A 17430-nucleotide genomic window follows, 5' to 3' on the forward strand; every position below is an offset into this window, starting at 1 on the left:
CTGGTCTATAATTTCCTGGGCTATCTCAACTCCTTTTCTTGAATAAAGGAACAACATCCGCAACTCTCCAATCCTCCGGAACCTCTCCTGTCCCCATTGATGATGCAAAGATCCACCAGAGGCTCAGCAATCTCCTCCCTCACCTCCCACAGTAGCCTGGGGTACACCTCATCTGGTCCCGGCGACTTATCCAACTTGATGCTTTCCAAAAGCTCCAGAACATTCTCTTTCTTAATATGTACATGCTCAAGCTTTTCAGTCTGCTGCAAGTCATCACTACGATCACCAAGATCCTTTTCCATAGTGAATACTGAAGTTAAGTATTCTATAAGTACCTCTGCTATTTCCTCCGGTTCCATACATACTTTCCCACTGTCACACTTGATAGGTCCTATTCTTTCAAGTCTTATCCTCTTACTCTTCACATACTTGTGGAATGCCTTGGGTTTTTCCTTAATCCTGCCCGCCAAGGCCTTCTCATGGCCCCTTCTGGCTCTCCTAATTTCCTTCTTAAGCACCTTCCTATTAGCCTTATAATCTTCTAGATCTCTAATATTACCTAGCTCTCTGAACCTTTTGTAAGCTTTTCTTTTCTTCTTGACTAGACTCATAGAAGAGTACTTCACCCATGCTGAACCATTCAAACGCCCTAGTTCCATCGACCTGCATCTGGACCTTAGCCCTCCATACCTCTCCCATTCATGTAAAATTCTCTTAAACATTGAAATTGAGCTCTAGACACCACTTGTGCTGGCAGCTCACCCCACATTCTCACGACCCTCTGAAGAAGTTTCCCCTCATGTTCGCCTTAAACATTTTACCTTTCATACTTAAGCCATGTCCGCTGGTTGTAGTACCACCCAGCCTCAGTGGAAAAAGTCTGTTTGCATTTACCCTATCTACACCACTCATAAATTTGTGTACTTCTATCAAATCTCTCCTCAGTCTTCTATATTCCAAGAAATAAAGTCGTAACGTAGTCGTAAAGTAATAATTCAGGTCCTCCAGTCTCAACAACATCCTTGTAAGTTTTCACTGTACTCTTTCAACCTTATTTACCTCTTTCCTATAGACAGGTGACCAAAACTAAGCAATACTCCAAACTAGACCTCACCTACACCTTATAGAACTTCCACATAAAATCCCATCTCCTCTACTGAATACTTTGATTTATGAAGGTCAGTGTGCCAAAAGCTTTGTTTATGACCCTGTCTACCTCTGCTGCCACTTTCAGTGAATTATGGACCCATATTCCCAAACCCCTTTGTTGCACTGCACGCTTCAGTGTTAGACCTACCCTAGTTGGTCCTGCTGAAGTGCAACACCTCATACTTGTCTGCATTAAATTCCATCTTCCATTTATCAGCCGATTTTTTTTTTCTTTTTTTTTCCAGCTGGTCCAGATCCCGCTGCAAACTCTGATAGCCTTCCCCTCTGTCTACTAGAACCCAATCCTGGTGTCATCTGCAAATTAAACCACAGTAAACCACATTTTCATCCAGATCATTGATTTACTGTAGATGACAAATAACGGACCCAGCGCTGATCTCTGCAGCACTCTACTAGTCACAGACCTCCATCCAGAGAGGCAACTATCTACTGTCACTCTCTGGCTTCTCCCAAAAGCCAATGTCTAATCCAAGTTACTACCTCATCTTTAATGCCTTCCTGACTCCCATTGTCAAATGCTCTGGTAAAGTCCATGTAGACAACATCCATTGCCTTGCTTCATCAATTTTCCTGGTTAACTTACTCGTAACACTCTATATCAGATTGGTTAGACACAACCTACCACACACGAAGCCATGCTGACTATTTCTAACTAGACATTGTTTATCCAAATACTCATACTTTGAATACAAAGTTCAAAAAATTCAAAGTTCAAAGTGAAATTTATTATCAGAGTACTTAAATGTCACCACATACAACACTGAGATTCTTTTTTCCTGCGGGCATATTGATCATATCTATAGAACGGTAACTGTAAACAGGATCAATGAACACCAAGCTGTGCAAATGCAAACTTAAATAAATCGCAATAAGTAACAGGCATGAAGTAACAAGTTAGCGTCCCTTAAGTAGACTCCATTGATTGTGGGAACACCAGAAATGGAATGAGTGTAGTTATCCCCTTTTGTTCAAGAGCCTGATGGTTGAGGGGTAGTATCTGTTCTTGAACCTGGTGGTGCAAATCCTGAGGCACTTGTACCTTCTACCTAATGGCAGCAGTGAGAAACAAGCAAGGCTTGGGATACTGGGATACCCTGAGTGCATTTAAAGTGGGATACTGGGATACCCTGAATGCATTTAAAGTGTCTAATGGAATTCTTTAACACAAGTAGTGAAATTCATGTATGAGTGTTTTGTCCTTTTTTTTACATTACTCCTATGTTTTTCCTGTTCTTTATGCAGATTTTGATCATTTCTTTCAAAACCCTCAGCAAGCTAACTCCATTCCTGTTTTTCAAGTTAAACTTTTGAATGTATTGTGTAATTACCTCAGCCTATCCCAAACCTTCCAGCTTATAAATTATATTTATTATTTTTATTGTGAAGTGTCTTATTAAAATATCACCACTGAGAATCCCTTTGTCTGTTCTACATTTCTGAATATATTTTTATTGAACGTACTTTTTAAAAAAAAAAGTAAATGCATTAAAACTTTCATAGTTTGCTGTAATTTATGTAGGTAGAATATGATGCAAGTTCAGCACTTGGCCAATTGGTTATGGTTTTCCCAGCATTTTGTTTTGGCATATGCTAATGTAACCACAAGCAGCTGGTTGACTGTACTGAATACTTTTGTCATTTAATTGTTTCTGCATTCAGAATGGTCTCCATATTTTTGGCTGTGAGTATATCACTCTTGAGAATAAGATTAACCAGAGCTTGATTTATTTACAGTCACAAATGGGTGCATATTGTTGTCTCATTAATTAAAGCTGCATGAGGTGTATTGGATGGTCTGTTTTCACAGGGCTGATTTATTAGGTCTAGTTTTCTTATTTTTAAATTTTTGTATCTTTTGTTTCTGTTGCAACATTGGAATTGGCTTGATGGACCTGTATCAAATTTTATTTTGGAGGATTGCTGTTGATACATCCAAAATGACTTAGTAGGTGAACTGATGCAGTACCCATTCTCCACATTTATTAATGAGTTACAAACGGAATCTTTGTGTGAAAGAAATTCTTGAATACCTGTAATAAAAACCAGGACCATAGCTCTTGCTTTAAGTTCTAGTGACTGCCACACACCCCCCCCCCTGCCCCCAACACATCTCTGCTTATTGGGTAATGGTATTTAAAAGGATTTTGGGGAATCTTGAATGGCTCACAATTTGGCTACAATTTTCAAAGGAGTATTTTGATCTAGTTATTCAGAAAAGGCTGATCTGGCTTTGGGCCGAAATATTGCTTAATTTTGGATTTTTTAAATCAGGGATTTGAGGTAATTAGGATTTAATATTGCCAAAATGAGAGATCCAACAACCTTAACCTTAACCTTAACACTGTGGAGTTTAATCATTTGAAACCATATTTGAGGAAATAAAACTTGAAACTGACAATCTAAAATTTGTGAAACAACTGCCAGCATGTCAATTACATGTTTTGTTATAAATGTTCTTTTTGTCATTTTGATTTTACTACAGTCAAGAAACAGAAGTGACTAATGTTTTGCATGATCAGATTGACTTGTTGGAACAACATCTAAGGTAGAATTTTATAGTTTTCTTAAATATATATTCTCCTTTAAAGTAGAAGATAATTAATGTTAGAAAATTGTTTGTGATACTATATATATTTTTTGCCGGAATATGATATATAACTCTCTTCTTGTTATAGGGTATTAATTGTAACATGGTAGTCTCTTTTTTAAGATTTTTTCACTACTACTTTCTTTTTCAGCATCTTTCAGTTTGACAATTAATTGCAATTTGGGTCTTTTGAAAACGTTTGTTTACAGTGATAACTATCAGGGAAAGAGTAAAATCTGTTAGAAGCAAGACTTATGCCCATGATTACCCTTTTTGAGATTTAGAGCAGAATCTCCCTACTAAGGAGGCTGCTGGGTGGCTGTGTGCAAATGCGTTTCTGCCAAAGGAGGTGTAAGGTGCTCCTTCCCTCCATTAGCCTGCAGATCACCCTGATAACCTCCTGACCAGGGTCACGTGAAGCCATGAGGGCAGGTAGTGGATGGTTGTATGAGCAGCTGGCGTGTATAACAAGTCCTGGTTATGAAACCACTGACTCTGAAGAGTATTGATAATAGCTGGGGGGTGGGGTGGAGTGTGGACGTCCTCCCGCGTTGTAAAAACACTGCCCAGAGGAAGGCAAAGGCAAACCACTTGTGTAGAAAAATTTGTCAAGACCAATCATGGTCATGGAGACTATGATCGCCAACATCATACGATACAGCACATGATGATGATGCATGCATGCAGAAAGGTGATGTAGAATAAGGTTGTTGTGTAGACCACTGGGTAATTCACTAATTCTACCATGCTACTAATATATTTAAATTGCACCTTCACTTACACATTTGAGTTAAAAATCTGCAGTCACCTGCATTCTCAAAATATGCATTCAGGTTAAAGGAAAGTTAATTCATTGTCGTTCTGTGATAATTTTGTGCCTGGAAAATAAAGAGGTGAAGCAAGAGGGTGGAAAGAATTGGTGGTAAAATTCAAATACAGTAAATATGCAATTCTGAAATGATAGCTGAAATTGTTGCCCACAGCTGGTTACATGATACCGGCAACCAGAGTTGAGGTAACCATGATAACCTTGCTATATAAAATCTTGAATCTTGTATTAATCTATCTCAACTTTCTCTGCTCCTCCTACATAGAGCTCTTCTTTTAATATAAATTTACTAGGCTGTTGGACAAGAAAAAAAATCTTAGATTTTATTGGTTCACTTTCACCAGTGGAAACGTTTCAGAGAAACTGCTTAATGTGTGCTCACTACATTATATTGTGACAGTGGAAAAAATACATTCTTCAGCCACTTGGATTCTTGAACTTTCTTCTTAAGAAAAGATAAATTGAATTGCTAATTTGTGTCAGTGTTCACATTAATTATGTCTTCCAGCATTCCTGGCACTTAACTTAAGATTCAACCAGTTTCATGTTCAGGAATGTGTTCCTTATTCCTTTGCATTACAGATACAACTTCTGAATGAATGTAAATTTTGTCACAAAATAACAAAGACATAATATAGAATGTATTATTTAAAATGTGTGTGTTATCTTCACATCTACCATATGTTATTTGTATTTATAAGCAATTAATACAGAATGGAAAATAACATAGGTTGCAGAGGACTGGAAAATTGCAAATATCACTCTATGTTTTCAGAAGTAAGGGAGACAGAAGAAAGAAAATTATGGGCTGGTTAGGAAGATGTTGCATTCGATTATTAAGGATGAGATTTTAGGATTCTTGGAGACACATGATAAAATAGGCCAAAGTCATCATGGTTTCCTTCAAGGGAAACCTTGCCTGACAAATCTGTTGGAATTCTTCAAGGAAATAACAGGCAGGATAGACAAAGGAGAGCCAGTGGATGTTATTTACTTGGATTTTCAAAAGGCCTTTGACAAGGTGCCACACATGAGGCTACTTAACAAAATTTGAACCCATGGTATAGTGCAGGAAAGGTGCTAGCATGGATAGAGGATTGGCTGATTGGCAGGAGGCAAGTAATCACAATAAAACAGTTGGTTGGATGCCGATGACAAGTGGTGTTTTGCCGTGGTCATTACTGGGACCACTTCTTTTCGTTTTGTGTGTCAATGATTTGGATGACGGAATTGAATGATTTGTTGTTAAGTTTGCAAATGATACAAAGATGGGTGGAGAGGCAAGTAGTTTTGAAGAAGCAGGGAGTCTGTAGAAGGACTTAGACAGATTAGAAGAATGGGCAAAGAAGTGGCAGGTGGAGTAGAGTGTAGGGAGTATAGTCATGCACTTTTGTAGAAGGAATAAAGGTGCAGACTATTTTCTACGTGGGGAGAATATTCAAAAATCAGAAATGCAAAGCATCTTGGGAGTCCTCATGCAGGATTCTGCAAAGATTAACTTGCAGGTTGATTTAGGGGTAAGGAAGGCAAATGCAGTGTTAGCAATCATTTCAAAAGGACTAGAATATAAAAGGAAGGATATAATGCTGAGGCTTTATAAGGCATTGGTCAGACCACATTTGGAATATTGCGATCAGTTTTGGGTGCCTTATCAATGTGCTGGCCTTTGAGAGGCTCCAGAGGAGGTTCACGAGAATGATTCTGGAATGAAAGGGTTAACATATGAGGAGCGCTTGATTATTCTGGGCCTCTAATCACTGTAGTTTAGAGCAATAAGAGGTATATCGAAAAGCCTAGGTAGAGTGGACGTGAAGAGGATATTTCCTATAGTCTCTGAATAGAGGAACATCCATTTAGAACAGAGCTGAGGAAGAATTTCTTCAGTCAGAGGGTGGTGAATTCATGCAATTTATTGCCACAAGTAGCTGTGGAATCCTAGTCACTGGAGATATTTAAAGTGGAGGTTGAGAGGTTCTTGATTAGTTAGGATGCCAAAAGTTATGGGGAGAAGGTAAGAGAATGGGGTTGAGTGGGATAATAAATCAGCCATGATAGAATGGTGCAGCAGATTCGATGAGCTAAATAGTCTAATTCTGCTCCTATATCTTATGGTCTTATGGCCTCATATTTTCTGGTAAAACTGGTAGAACAGTATTACAGTAATAATGGGAATTAAGGAAATTCTGCTGAATGAGGCTTTTCACGGATATTTTACCATATGAAGAAACAAAGAGGAATTAATTGATTTCTAAGACTAATTAAACAATGTAACCACCACCACCACCTGCAGTTCCTGCACTTACCTGGCCTACCCTCTGCATTCAACGCCACTTACCTGGCCTACCCTCTGCATTCAACGCCACTTACCTGGCCTACCCTCTGCATTCAACACCGCTTACCTGGCCTACCCTTTGCATTCAACGCCGCTTACCTGGCCTACCCTTTGCATTCAACGCCACTTACCTGGCCTACCCTCTGCATTCAACGCCACTTACCTGGCCTACCCTCTGCATTCAACGCCACTTACCTGGCCTACCCTCTGCATTCAACGCCACTTACCTGGCCTACCCTCTGCATTCAACGCCACTTACCTGGCCTACCCTCTGCATTCAACGCCACTTACCTGGCCTACCCTCTGCATTCAACGCCACTTACCTGGCCTACCCTCTGCATTCAACGCCACTTACCTGGCCTACCCTCTGCATTCAACGCCACTTACCTGGCCTACCCTCTGCATTCAACGCCACTTACCTGGCCTACCCTTCGCATTCAACGCCACTTACCTGGCCTACCCCTTGCATTCAACACCACTTACCTGGCCTACCCTCTGCATTCAACACCACTGGATTCAGTACTGAGGTCTGGATAGCTGATGAGTGGGGATGCTGAATCCTAACAGGGTGAAGCTGTGACACGTATAAAATCTATGAGGTCTGCTTATAAATGTGTCCGACATTGAGAATCACTTAGAAAATAGTTGATCTTGGAAGTAAATAAAATATTATTTAAAAGAGTGTGGTCAAGTGCAAATATTTAAAAACATGAAACCAAAACAATATATCCCAAAAGATATTTCCCTCCTCCTTTGTTTCTTGTTCTACAAGCCTAAAATTAGCACGGAAATCTGGTTTTAGATTCTAGGCCAGGTTCAGGTTTGGCAGAGGATCTGGATGGTAGTTCCTTTGGATAACACTGGAGGATTGCTGCAAAACTGGGCCCTGCCACTGGAGTATACTGACAGATGCAGTGCCATCTGTCATTCAGCAAACCCAGGCTTGCATGCTTGAGCACACACGCCTGAGATCTGTTGCGTGTTGCCATTGAAATACATGAGCAAGGTTGAATCTTTTAGCACAATGCTTAGAGATTCAAAGTTGATTGAAACAGCATCACAGGCACATACTATCAGATAAGCAACATTCCCAGGAAAAAACATAAAGACAACTATTTTTCCCCCCAAAAAAATCAAATTAAAAATATGCATTGTAGTGCAAAGAGGTCATAGAGTTTTTAAACTGTAGTGATTAGGGTTGTGCATCTGGTTGAAGCAAAGTAGATGTTCTTGATCCTGGTGCTGTGGGACTTCAGACTTCTGTACCCGCTGCTCGGTGGCAGTTGCGAAAAGATGGCATGGCATGGATGGCCGGGGTCTGAGATAGATGTTGCCTCCTATCGATACAACTGATAGTGGGGAAGGTTAAGCCAATGTTGTATTAGGCAGAGTCCACTACTTTCTGCAGCTGCCCATGATCTGTATGTTCAAATTGTCAAACCGGACCATGATGCAACCAGTCTGGGTACATTTAATAGTACATCTGTAGAAGTTTGTTAGTGTTCAATGGCAGGCCTAACCTCCTGAGAAAGTAAGTACACTGCGGCACTTTATGTATGGTTGCATCTGTGTTGAGCCCAGGACAGATCATCCAATATTTAGAGTCCAGAAACTTAGAGCTGCTGACTCCTTCCGTTGCCGACCCTCTAATGAAGACAGGCACATGTATGCCCTCCTTCAATGTCCATGTCTATATTTACTCAGGAGACAGGCACAAGTCCGTAAAACTGAGGCAAAGCAGTAGTGATGTTATCGACCATATATTGATTACAGAAGATGCAGTGCTTGAAACCAATTAGGGTGGGCAAGTCCCTAGAGTTTGACAAGTGTCCCCTCGGACCCTGTGGGACCCTGGCAAAGGTATTTAAAACATCCTTTACCATGGGTGAAGTGCAGGAGAATAGCTAATGACATCAGTAATGAGTAAATTTTTGAAAAGTATTCTAAGGGGCAGGATATGTAAGCTTTTCAATAGACGGGCTGATTTGGGGTAGTCATCGTGGCTTTATGCATGGTAAATTGTGTCTAACCAATCTTGGAGTTTTTTAAAACTGTTACCAGGAATGTTGATGAAGGAAGGAAAGTGGATGCTGTCTACATGGACTTTAGCAAGCCCTTTGACTAAGTCCCACATGGAGTCCTGGTCAAAAAGGTTCAGACATTTGGCATTCAGGCTGACGTAGTAAATTAGATTAGACATTGACTTTGTGGGAAAAGCCAGAGAGTGTTAATAGATGGTGGCCTCTCTGACTAGAGGCATGTGACTCAGTGTGTGCTACAGGGATCAGTGCTGGGTCCATTGATGTTTGTCATCTCTATCAACAATCTGGATGATAATGTGGTAAACTAGATCAGCAGGTTTGTAGGTGGCACCAGGGTTGGGGGCATAGTGGACAAGGAGGAAGGCTATTGAAGTTTGCAGCAGAATTTGGACCATCTGATGAAATGGGCTAAAAAATGTCAGATGGAATTTAATGCAAACATCTGTGAGGTGTTGCTATTTGGGAGGACAAACCATGGTAGAACTTGCATACTGAATGGTAGGGCACTGAGGAGTACAGTAGAACAAAAGGATCTGGGAATACACATCCATACTTTCTTGAAAGTGGCGTCACAAGTAAATGGCTTTTAAAGAGAGCTTTTGGTACATTGGCATTCATAAATCAGAGTATTGAGTACAGCATTTGGGATGTTATGCTGAAGATGAATAAGACATTGTTGAGTCCAGATTTTGAGTATTCTGTGCAGTTCTGGTTACATACCTACTGTAATATGAAATCAAAAAGTTACAGAGAAAATTAACAGGAATGTTGCTGGAACTTGAAGACATTTGTAATAGGAAAAGGTTGAATATAATAAGACTTTTTTCCTCTGGAGCACAGGAGAATGAGGGGAGACTTGATGGAGATATGCAAGATTATGAGGGGAGTAGATTGCGGGGGGATAAAAGCAAGCAGGCTTTTTTCACTGAAGTTGAGACTGGAACTAGAGGTCAAAAGTTAAGGGTGAAAGGTGAAATATATAAGAGGAACCTGAGGGGGAACTTCACTCAGAGCATGGTTCAAATGTGGAAAGAACTGCCAGCAGAAGTGGTGGATCTGGGGCTGATGGATGGGAAGGGTATGTTCCAGGAACCCGTCAATAGGATAGGCAGAATAACAGTTTAGCATGGACTGGATGGGCCAAATGTCCCGTTTCTGTCGTGTGGTCCTCTGGCTCTTTATAACTCTTGGCCAGTAATTATTATTGACGTTGTGTGAGAGGTTTTTCCACTCACCAGGTGACCTATATCACTCCAATAAGGTGACTCATTGCCACCTGTGATTAGTACAACATTAGTACAGTTGGCCCTCCTTATCCGCGAGTTCCGCATACGTGAATTCAACCAACCGCGAATCGGGAAATCCCAGAAGTGCTCTTCCAGCACTTGCTGTTTGAGCATGTACAGACTTTTTTTCTTGTCATTACGGTATAACAACTATTTTACATAGCATTTACATTGTATTAGGTATTATAAGTAATCTAGAGATGATTTAAAGTATACGGGAGGATGTGCGTAGGTTATCGTGGATTGGGATCGAAAAAAAACCGCAAGTTCTCTAACTAAGTCGGAACAGGTACATTCAGTGTTATTTAGCGTCAGTTAGTCAAACGTTTGTCTTAGTATATAGTATATATTTTACCTTTCTATGCATATAAAATACTTAAGAAATGTATGTTTCAGCGTCGAGTTTGATCCAGTGACAGATCGTTCCCGAGCGTGCTGTCCATCCCTGCTGGGTTGATGTGGAAGATCAAAAACCCAAAACCCCAACCCAATAATTAAACCACTGTGTTGCTTAGTAATAATTGTAGCTTTAATCGGACAGGGCCTTTCTCATTTTATCCCATAAAATTGTTCCGATCGTTGACCGAATGTAGCCTAACACTTTTCCAATGACCGATGGCATTTCACCTCTTTCTGATCGCTTTATTATTTCGACTTTATTTTAAATCGCGATCGTGATTATTTTCGTGAACAGAAACACTGCGGATTCACTGAGACAGGTTAAATAAGGTCCGGGGTTCCGCTGGGTCCTAAGATCCACCTCATTTAGACAGGTTGAGTAAGGGACTTGAGCATCGGTGTTTTTTGGTATTCGCGAGGGGTCCTGGAACCAATCCCTTGCGGATAAGGAGGGCCGACTGTAGTGACATTTCAAATTTGTATATGGCTTTGAAGCTATGGTTAGCTACATAGTTGTGTGTATAGGGAGTAGAGCAGATATCAAAGATGCCGTCTGGAGGCCACCTGCACTGATGATCAATGAGGAGAAGATGTCGCTACCAATCCTCACTGAGGTCTGCCTGTGAGAAAGTAGAGTGTTCCTGCCACTGGTGTTCTCCCACACATGCTCCCTTGTCCTCGGATTTCTTCTCCCTTTGTTTGTCTATACCATCCCATTCATCCTAATACCCTGTTTGTTTCCATCTGCCCAATATTCCCACCAATCTGGTTCCACCTGAGTTTAAAGCAGCTTAGATCAGCAATTATTCTATTAAATGGACAAAGCAGGCTTGAGGGACCTTCTGGGCTTCTGCTCTATTTTCTTGTGTACTTGTATTTGCCATTTCTAAGGCTTCAGCAGTTTTGCAAATAAAAAATTGTTTACAACAGACTGAGACATTATTACAGTTTTATATTACAGATCAACCTTTACTAATCCAACTACCTTTTCCGCGCAACTGTAATTTCAAATTTTCCAGGCAGATCAGTTCCAATCTGCTGCGCATTGTGTTGGTTGCGATAGATCTGTTCACGTGTTGGCGTGCTCTTGTAAGCACAAACAGGTGATTCCTGCTTGTTTTCCTGCATTTATTAATATCATCTGCGTGAGGCGCGGCCGCCCGGCACCTGCCCGTCTCACCTGCCAGTGGCAAGGGAGCTGGCGCGCGCTGTGTTGGTCTGCCGTCTCGCCCGCCTGCCGGCAGTCCCGCACTGCCCTCTGGTGTTGTCTGGCTGGCACTCTGTTCTCTTCTGCGTACGACCTCAGGTCAGACGTGGTGACCCGCTGAATTTAAGTATATTACTAAGCAGAGGAAAAGAAACTAACGCGGATTCCCTCAGTAACTGCGAGTGCAATGTAGTCTTTGGGGTAACTGCAAGTCTGTGTCTTTGCTATCGCTTAGCTCGTGCTTGAGTGCTGGTAGTGGGTGCACTTTATTTTTTGCCGGTGGGGAGGGGAGATTGTTGCTCGCTGCCACTTACGTGCGGGAGAGAGGGGAGCGGGGGTGGGGGAACTTAGGGGTTTTAACGTTTAACTGTTGTTTATTCTTTGGGGCACTCCTCTGTTTTCGTAGATGGTTGCGAAGAAAAAGCATTTCAGGATGTATATTGTATACATTTCTCCGACATTAAATGAACCTTTTGAATCCTTTGATATTTTAAAGGTACGATGAGGTGGTTAGGTATTGCTTAATGTGATCCTTCTTTAATTCGGCATTTTCACTAATCCGGCACTCTTCAGGTCCCAATGGATTATAGAAGGTCGACCTGTATTACAATTATTGCATATATATTATAGATTATTATAAAATATCATTACATATTATTATAATTTATAATATTGTGGAATGATTTCTTTGCTTTAATGATTTATTTATTTAAAACCGAACAGCTTCTAGATATCTTTATTTTTCTGGTTCACTTGGTGTCTCTAGCAATCTCACCAAAAACAGGGAACCATTGGTTTGTTTCAAGTCCAGTGGGCGATATGTTAGTTCTTGTGAAGGGGAGGGGTTGAGGATTTGGGGTCTGATGTTCATATTGGTTTTTGTGTTTGGGCGATCAGTTAGTTTTTGTACATGAGAGGGGGGTTGGGGTTTGATGCTATTTTTGCCTTGTTTTTTTTGCAAGGGAGGGGGAGTTGGGCATTTGGGATTTCATGTTCCAGCAATCGTTTTCCATGTCGGTGATCTATTAGCTTTTGTGTGAGGGATTGGTGGGGGAGGAGTTGGGGTTTGCGAGTTTTGTTTCTTTTTTCTTTTTGTGGGGAGAAGGGTTGATGTCTGTGTTTTCTTTCTGTATTTCATGGCTGTCTGGAGAAGACAAATATCAGAGTTGTATTGTACATGCATACTTTGACAATAAAATGTAGCTTTAAACCTTTGAACTCCCTACCAATTCAACCATTATTATATCATTTTTGTTATAGGAGAAATTAACAGATGATTGTCAATTGAAAGAATGAGTATTATTATGCAATTTATGTATTGTTTGATAGTGTGTATGGTGTACATGATTTTCCATCTTGAATTATTTTGGAAGTTGAACTGTTTTCTGCTCTTATTAATAATGCATGAATCATCAACATAAAAAGCCATAATTCAACAGAAAGTTACATTTTAACGTGAATTATTTTGACTGATTATTTGTAATTCTTTATTTCAGTGTGGCAGAAATTTTGGAAAAGCATGGTCTGCAGAAACCAATCTCATTTGTAAAAAATACCCAGTCAAGTCCAAAGGAAGCACGCTTGCTTATGGTGCGGCTAACAAGATATGTTGGGCGCAAGTGAGTACATGTGGATTTACTGTAAATGAACTTAAAAGAAAAAGCAGGAGCTGAAAATCTGAAATAAAATATGTTGGAGACTCTCAAAAGTTTGGGTAGCATCTGTGAAAAGGGAACTGCTGTAAGTTGAATTTATTATCATGCACACGTGTGTGTATATATAGCATAGTTGGAATTGAAAACTTCTGGTAGCATTACGTGCACATAGCATCATTCGTAGAACATAAATAGTGCACATTTTTTTTTACAAGAAAGAACAACAAGGAGTCCAGTTTAATGCAAGGAGATCCAGGTAGAGATCAGGGTTTTGCCAGACGTTTCAAGATTCAAATGGCTGAAGGGAATTAGCTGTTCTTGTACCTGGAGGTGTGGATCTTCAGGTTTCTGTGCCACCTGCCTGATGGTAGCCACAAAACGATTGCATGGTGTGGATAGTGGGACTCTTTGATGATTGATGACTGCTCTGGTGCCATTGATGTACCACGGGCATTTGAAGCAGACTGTTTCACATTCTCCATAAAGAAACTATTCAGGTTTAGGCCTGTGTGGTGCCCACATTTAAACTTCAGAGAAAACAGGTGAAGTTGAGTCATGCCGAAGGGTTTCAACCCGAAATGTTGACTGTACTTTTTTCCATAGATGCTGTCTGGCCTGCTGAGTTCCACCAACTTTTGGTGCGTGTTGCTCAGATTTCCAGCATCTGCAGATTTTCTCTTGTTTGTAAAGTTGAGGGAAAAGTTATCATTGTGAGGATAAGTACAGACAAGCAATTGTGATGGAGAGGAACTAGTTGGGCCTCAGTTCACAAGAGAAGCAGAGGGCATTCTGAACTTCCTGATCGAGGCGGAGGTGTGGAGGATTGTGTTTGTTTGATTTATTTATTTATTTGAAGACACATGCAACGGAATAGGCCCTTCTACCCCGTCAAGCTGTGTCACCCGCAATCCCTGATTTAACCCTAGCTTAATCATGGGACAAGAGGAAACCCACGATTTTCATGGGGAACATACATCAAAGTTGCTGGTGAACGCAGCAGGCCAAGCAGCATCTATAGGAAGAGGCGCAGTCGACGTTTCAGGCCGAGACCCTTCGTCAGGACTAACTGAAGGAAGAGTGAGTAAGGGATTTGAAAGCTGGAGGGGGAGGGGGAGATGCAAAATGATAGGAGAAGACAGGAGGGGGAGGGATAGAGCCGAGAGCTGGACAGGTGATAGGCAAAAGGGGATACGAGAGGATCATGGGACAGGAGGCCTAGGGAGAAAGACGGGGGGGGGGTGACCCAGAGGATGGGCAAGAGGTATATTCAGAGGGACAGAGGGAGAAAAAGGAGAGTGAGAGAAAGAATGTGTGCATAAAAATGAGTAACAGCTGGGGTACGAGGGGGAGGTGGGGCCTAGCGGAAGTTAGAGAAGTCAATGTTCATGCCATCAGGTTGGAGGCTACCCAGACGGAATATAAGGTGTTGTTCCTCCAACCTGAGTGTGGCTTCATCTTTACAGTAGAGGAGGCCGTGGATAGACATGTCAGAATGGGAATGGGATGTGGAATTAAAATGTGTGGCCACTGGGAGATCCTGCTTTCTCTGGCGGACAGAGCGTAGATGTTCAGCAAAGCGGTCTCCCAGTCTGCGTCGGGTCTCACCAATATATAAAAGGCCACATCGGGAGCACCGGACGCAGTATATCACCCCAGTCGACTCACAGGTGAAGTGATGCCTCACCTGGAAGGACTGTTTGGGGCCCTGAATGGTGGTAAGGGAGGAAGTGTAAGGGCATGTGTAGCACTTGTTCCGCTTACACGGATAAGTGCCAGGAGGGAGATCAGTGGGGAGGGATGGGGGGGACGAATGGACAAGGGAGTTGTGTAGGGAGCGATCCCTGCGGAATGCAGAGGGGGGGGGAGGGAAAGATGTGCTTAGTGGTGGGATCCCGTTGGAGGTGGCGGAAGTTACGGAGAATAATATGTTGGACCCGGAGGCTGGTGGGGTGGTAGGTGAGGACCAGGGGAACCCTATTCCTAGTGGGGTGGTGGGAGGATGGAGTGAGAGCAGATGTACGTGAAATGGAGGAGATGCGTTTAAGAGCAGAGTTGATAGTGGAGGAAGGGAAGCCCCTTTCTTTAAAAAATTAAGACATCTCCCTCGTTCTAGAATGAAAAGCCTCATCCTGAGAGCAGAATGCGGCGGAGACGGAGGAATTGCGAGAAGGGGATGGCGTTTTTGCAAGAGACAGGGTGAGAAGAGGAATAGTCCAGATAGCTGTGAGAGTCAGTAGGCTTATAGTAGATATCAGTGGATAAGCTGTCTCCAGAGACAGAGACAGAAAGATCTAGAAAGGGGAGGGAGGTGTCGGAAATAGACCAGGTAAACTTGAGGGCAGGGTGAAAGTTGGAGGCAAAGTTAATAAAGTCAACGAGTTCTGCATGCGTGCAGGAAGCAGCGCCAATGCAGTCGTCGATATAGCGAAGGAAAAGTGGGGGACAGATACCAGAATAGGCACGGAACATAGATTGTTCCACAAACCCAACAAAAAGGCAGGCATAGCTAGGACCCATACGGGTGCCCATAGCTACACCTTTAGTTTGGAGGAAATGGGAGGAGCAAAAGGAGAAATTATTAAGAGTAAGGACTAATTCCGCTAGACGGAGCAGAGTGGTGGTAGAGGGGAACTGATTAGGTCTGGAATTCAAAAAGAAGCGTAGAGCTTTGAAACCTTCCTGATGGGGGATGGAAGTATATAAGGACTGGACATCCTTATATACTTCCATTCCCCATCAGGAAGGTCTCAAAGCTCTACGCTTCTTTTTGGATTCCAGACCTAATCAGTTCCCCTCTACCACCACTCTGCTCCGTCTAGCGGAATTAGTCCTTACTCTTAATAATTTCTCCTTTTGCTCCTCCCATTTCCTCCAAACTAAAGGTGTAGCTATGGGCACCCGTATGGGTCCTAGCTATGCCTGCCTTTTTGTTGGGTTTGTGGAACAATCTATGTTCCGTGCCTATTCTGGTATCTGTCCCCCACTTTTCCTTCGCTATATCGACGACTGCATTGGTGCTGCTTCCTGCACGCATGCAGAACTCGTTGACTTTATTAACTTTGCCTCCAGCTTTCACCCTGCCCTCAAGTTTACCTGGTCTATTTCCAACACCTCCCTCCCCTTTCTAGATCTTTCTGTCTCTGTCTCTGGAGACAGCTTATCCACTGATATCTACTATAAGCCTACTGACTCTCACAGCTATCTGGACTATTCCTCTTCTCACCCTGTCTCTTGCAAAAACGCCATCCCCTTCTCGCAATTCCTCCGTCTCCGCCGCATCTGCTCTCAGGATGAGGCTTTTCATTCTAGGACGAGGGAGATGTCTTAATTTTTTAAAGAAAGGGGCTTCCCTTCCTCCACTATCAACTCTGCTCTTAAACGCATCTCCTCCATTTCACGTACATCTGCTCTCACTCCATCCTCCCACCACCCCACTAGGAATAGGGTTCCCCTGGTCCTCACCTACCACCCCACCAGCCTCCGGGTCCAACATATTCTCCGTAACTTCCGCCACCTCCAACGGGATCCCACCACTAAGCACATCTTTCCCTCCCCCCCTCTCTCTGCATTCCGCAGGGATCGCTCCCTACACAACTCCCTTGTCCATTCGTCCCCCCCATCCCTCCCCACTGATCTCCCTCCTGGCACTTATCCGTGTAAGCGGAACAAGTGCTACACATGCCCTTACACTTCCTCCCTTACCACCATTCAGGGCCCCAAACAGTCCTTCCAGGTGAGGCATCACTTCACCTGTGAGTCGACTGGGGTGATATACTGCGTCCGGTGCTCCCGATGTGGCCTTTTATATATTGGTGAGACCCGACGCAGACTGGGAGACCGCTTTGCTGAACATCTACGCTCTGTCCGCCAGAGAAAGCAGGATCTCCCAGTGGCCACACATTTTAATTCCACATCCCATTCCC

At 42.4% G+C, this 17430-nt stretch overlaps 1 protein-coding gene across 3 annotated transcripts in view; it reads left to right on the forward strand.

Annotated features, from left to right (window-relative positions):
• Nucleotides 1-17430, forward strand: part of nbas (NBAS subunit of NRZ tethering complex) — a 322014-nt gene that overhangs the window by 107570 nt on the left and 197014 nt on the right. For all 3 annotated transcript variants that reach the window (XM_063037332.1, XM_063037350.1, XM_063037341.1), the window contains 2 exons: nucleotides 3653-3715; nucleotides 13349-13471. In XM_063037332.1, coding sequence (XP_062893402.1) covers nucleotides 3653-3715; nucleotides 13349-13471 — 186 coding nt within the window. The remainder of the gene's footprint in view (nucleotides 1-3652; nucleotides 3716-13348; nucleotides 13472-17430) is intronic.

Source organism: Mobula hypostoma, chromosome 2, assembly GCF_963921235.1.
Source record: "Mobula hypostoma chromosome 2, sMobHyp1.1, whole genome shotgun sequence".
In the NCBI taxonomy this organism is placed as follows: Eukaryota; Metazoa; Chordata; class Chondrichthyes; order Myliobatiformes; family Myliobatidae; genus Mobula; species Mobula hypostoma.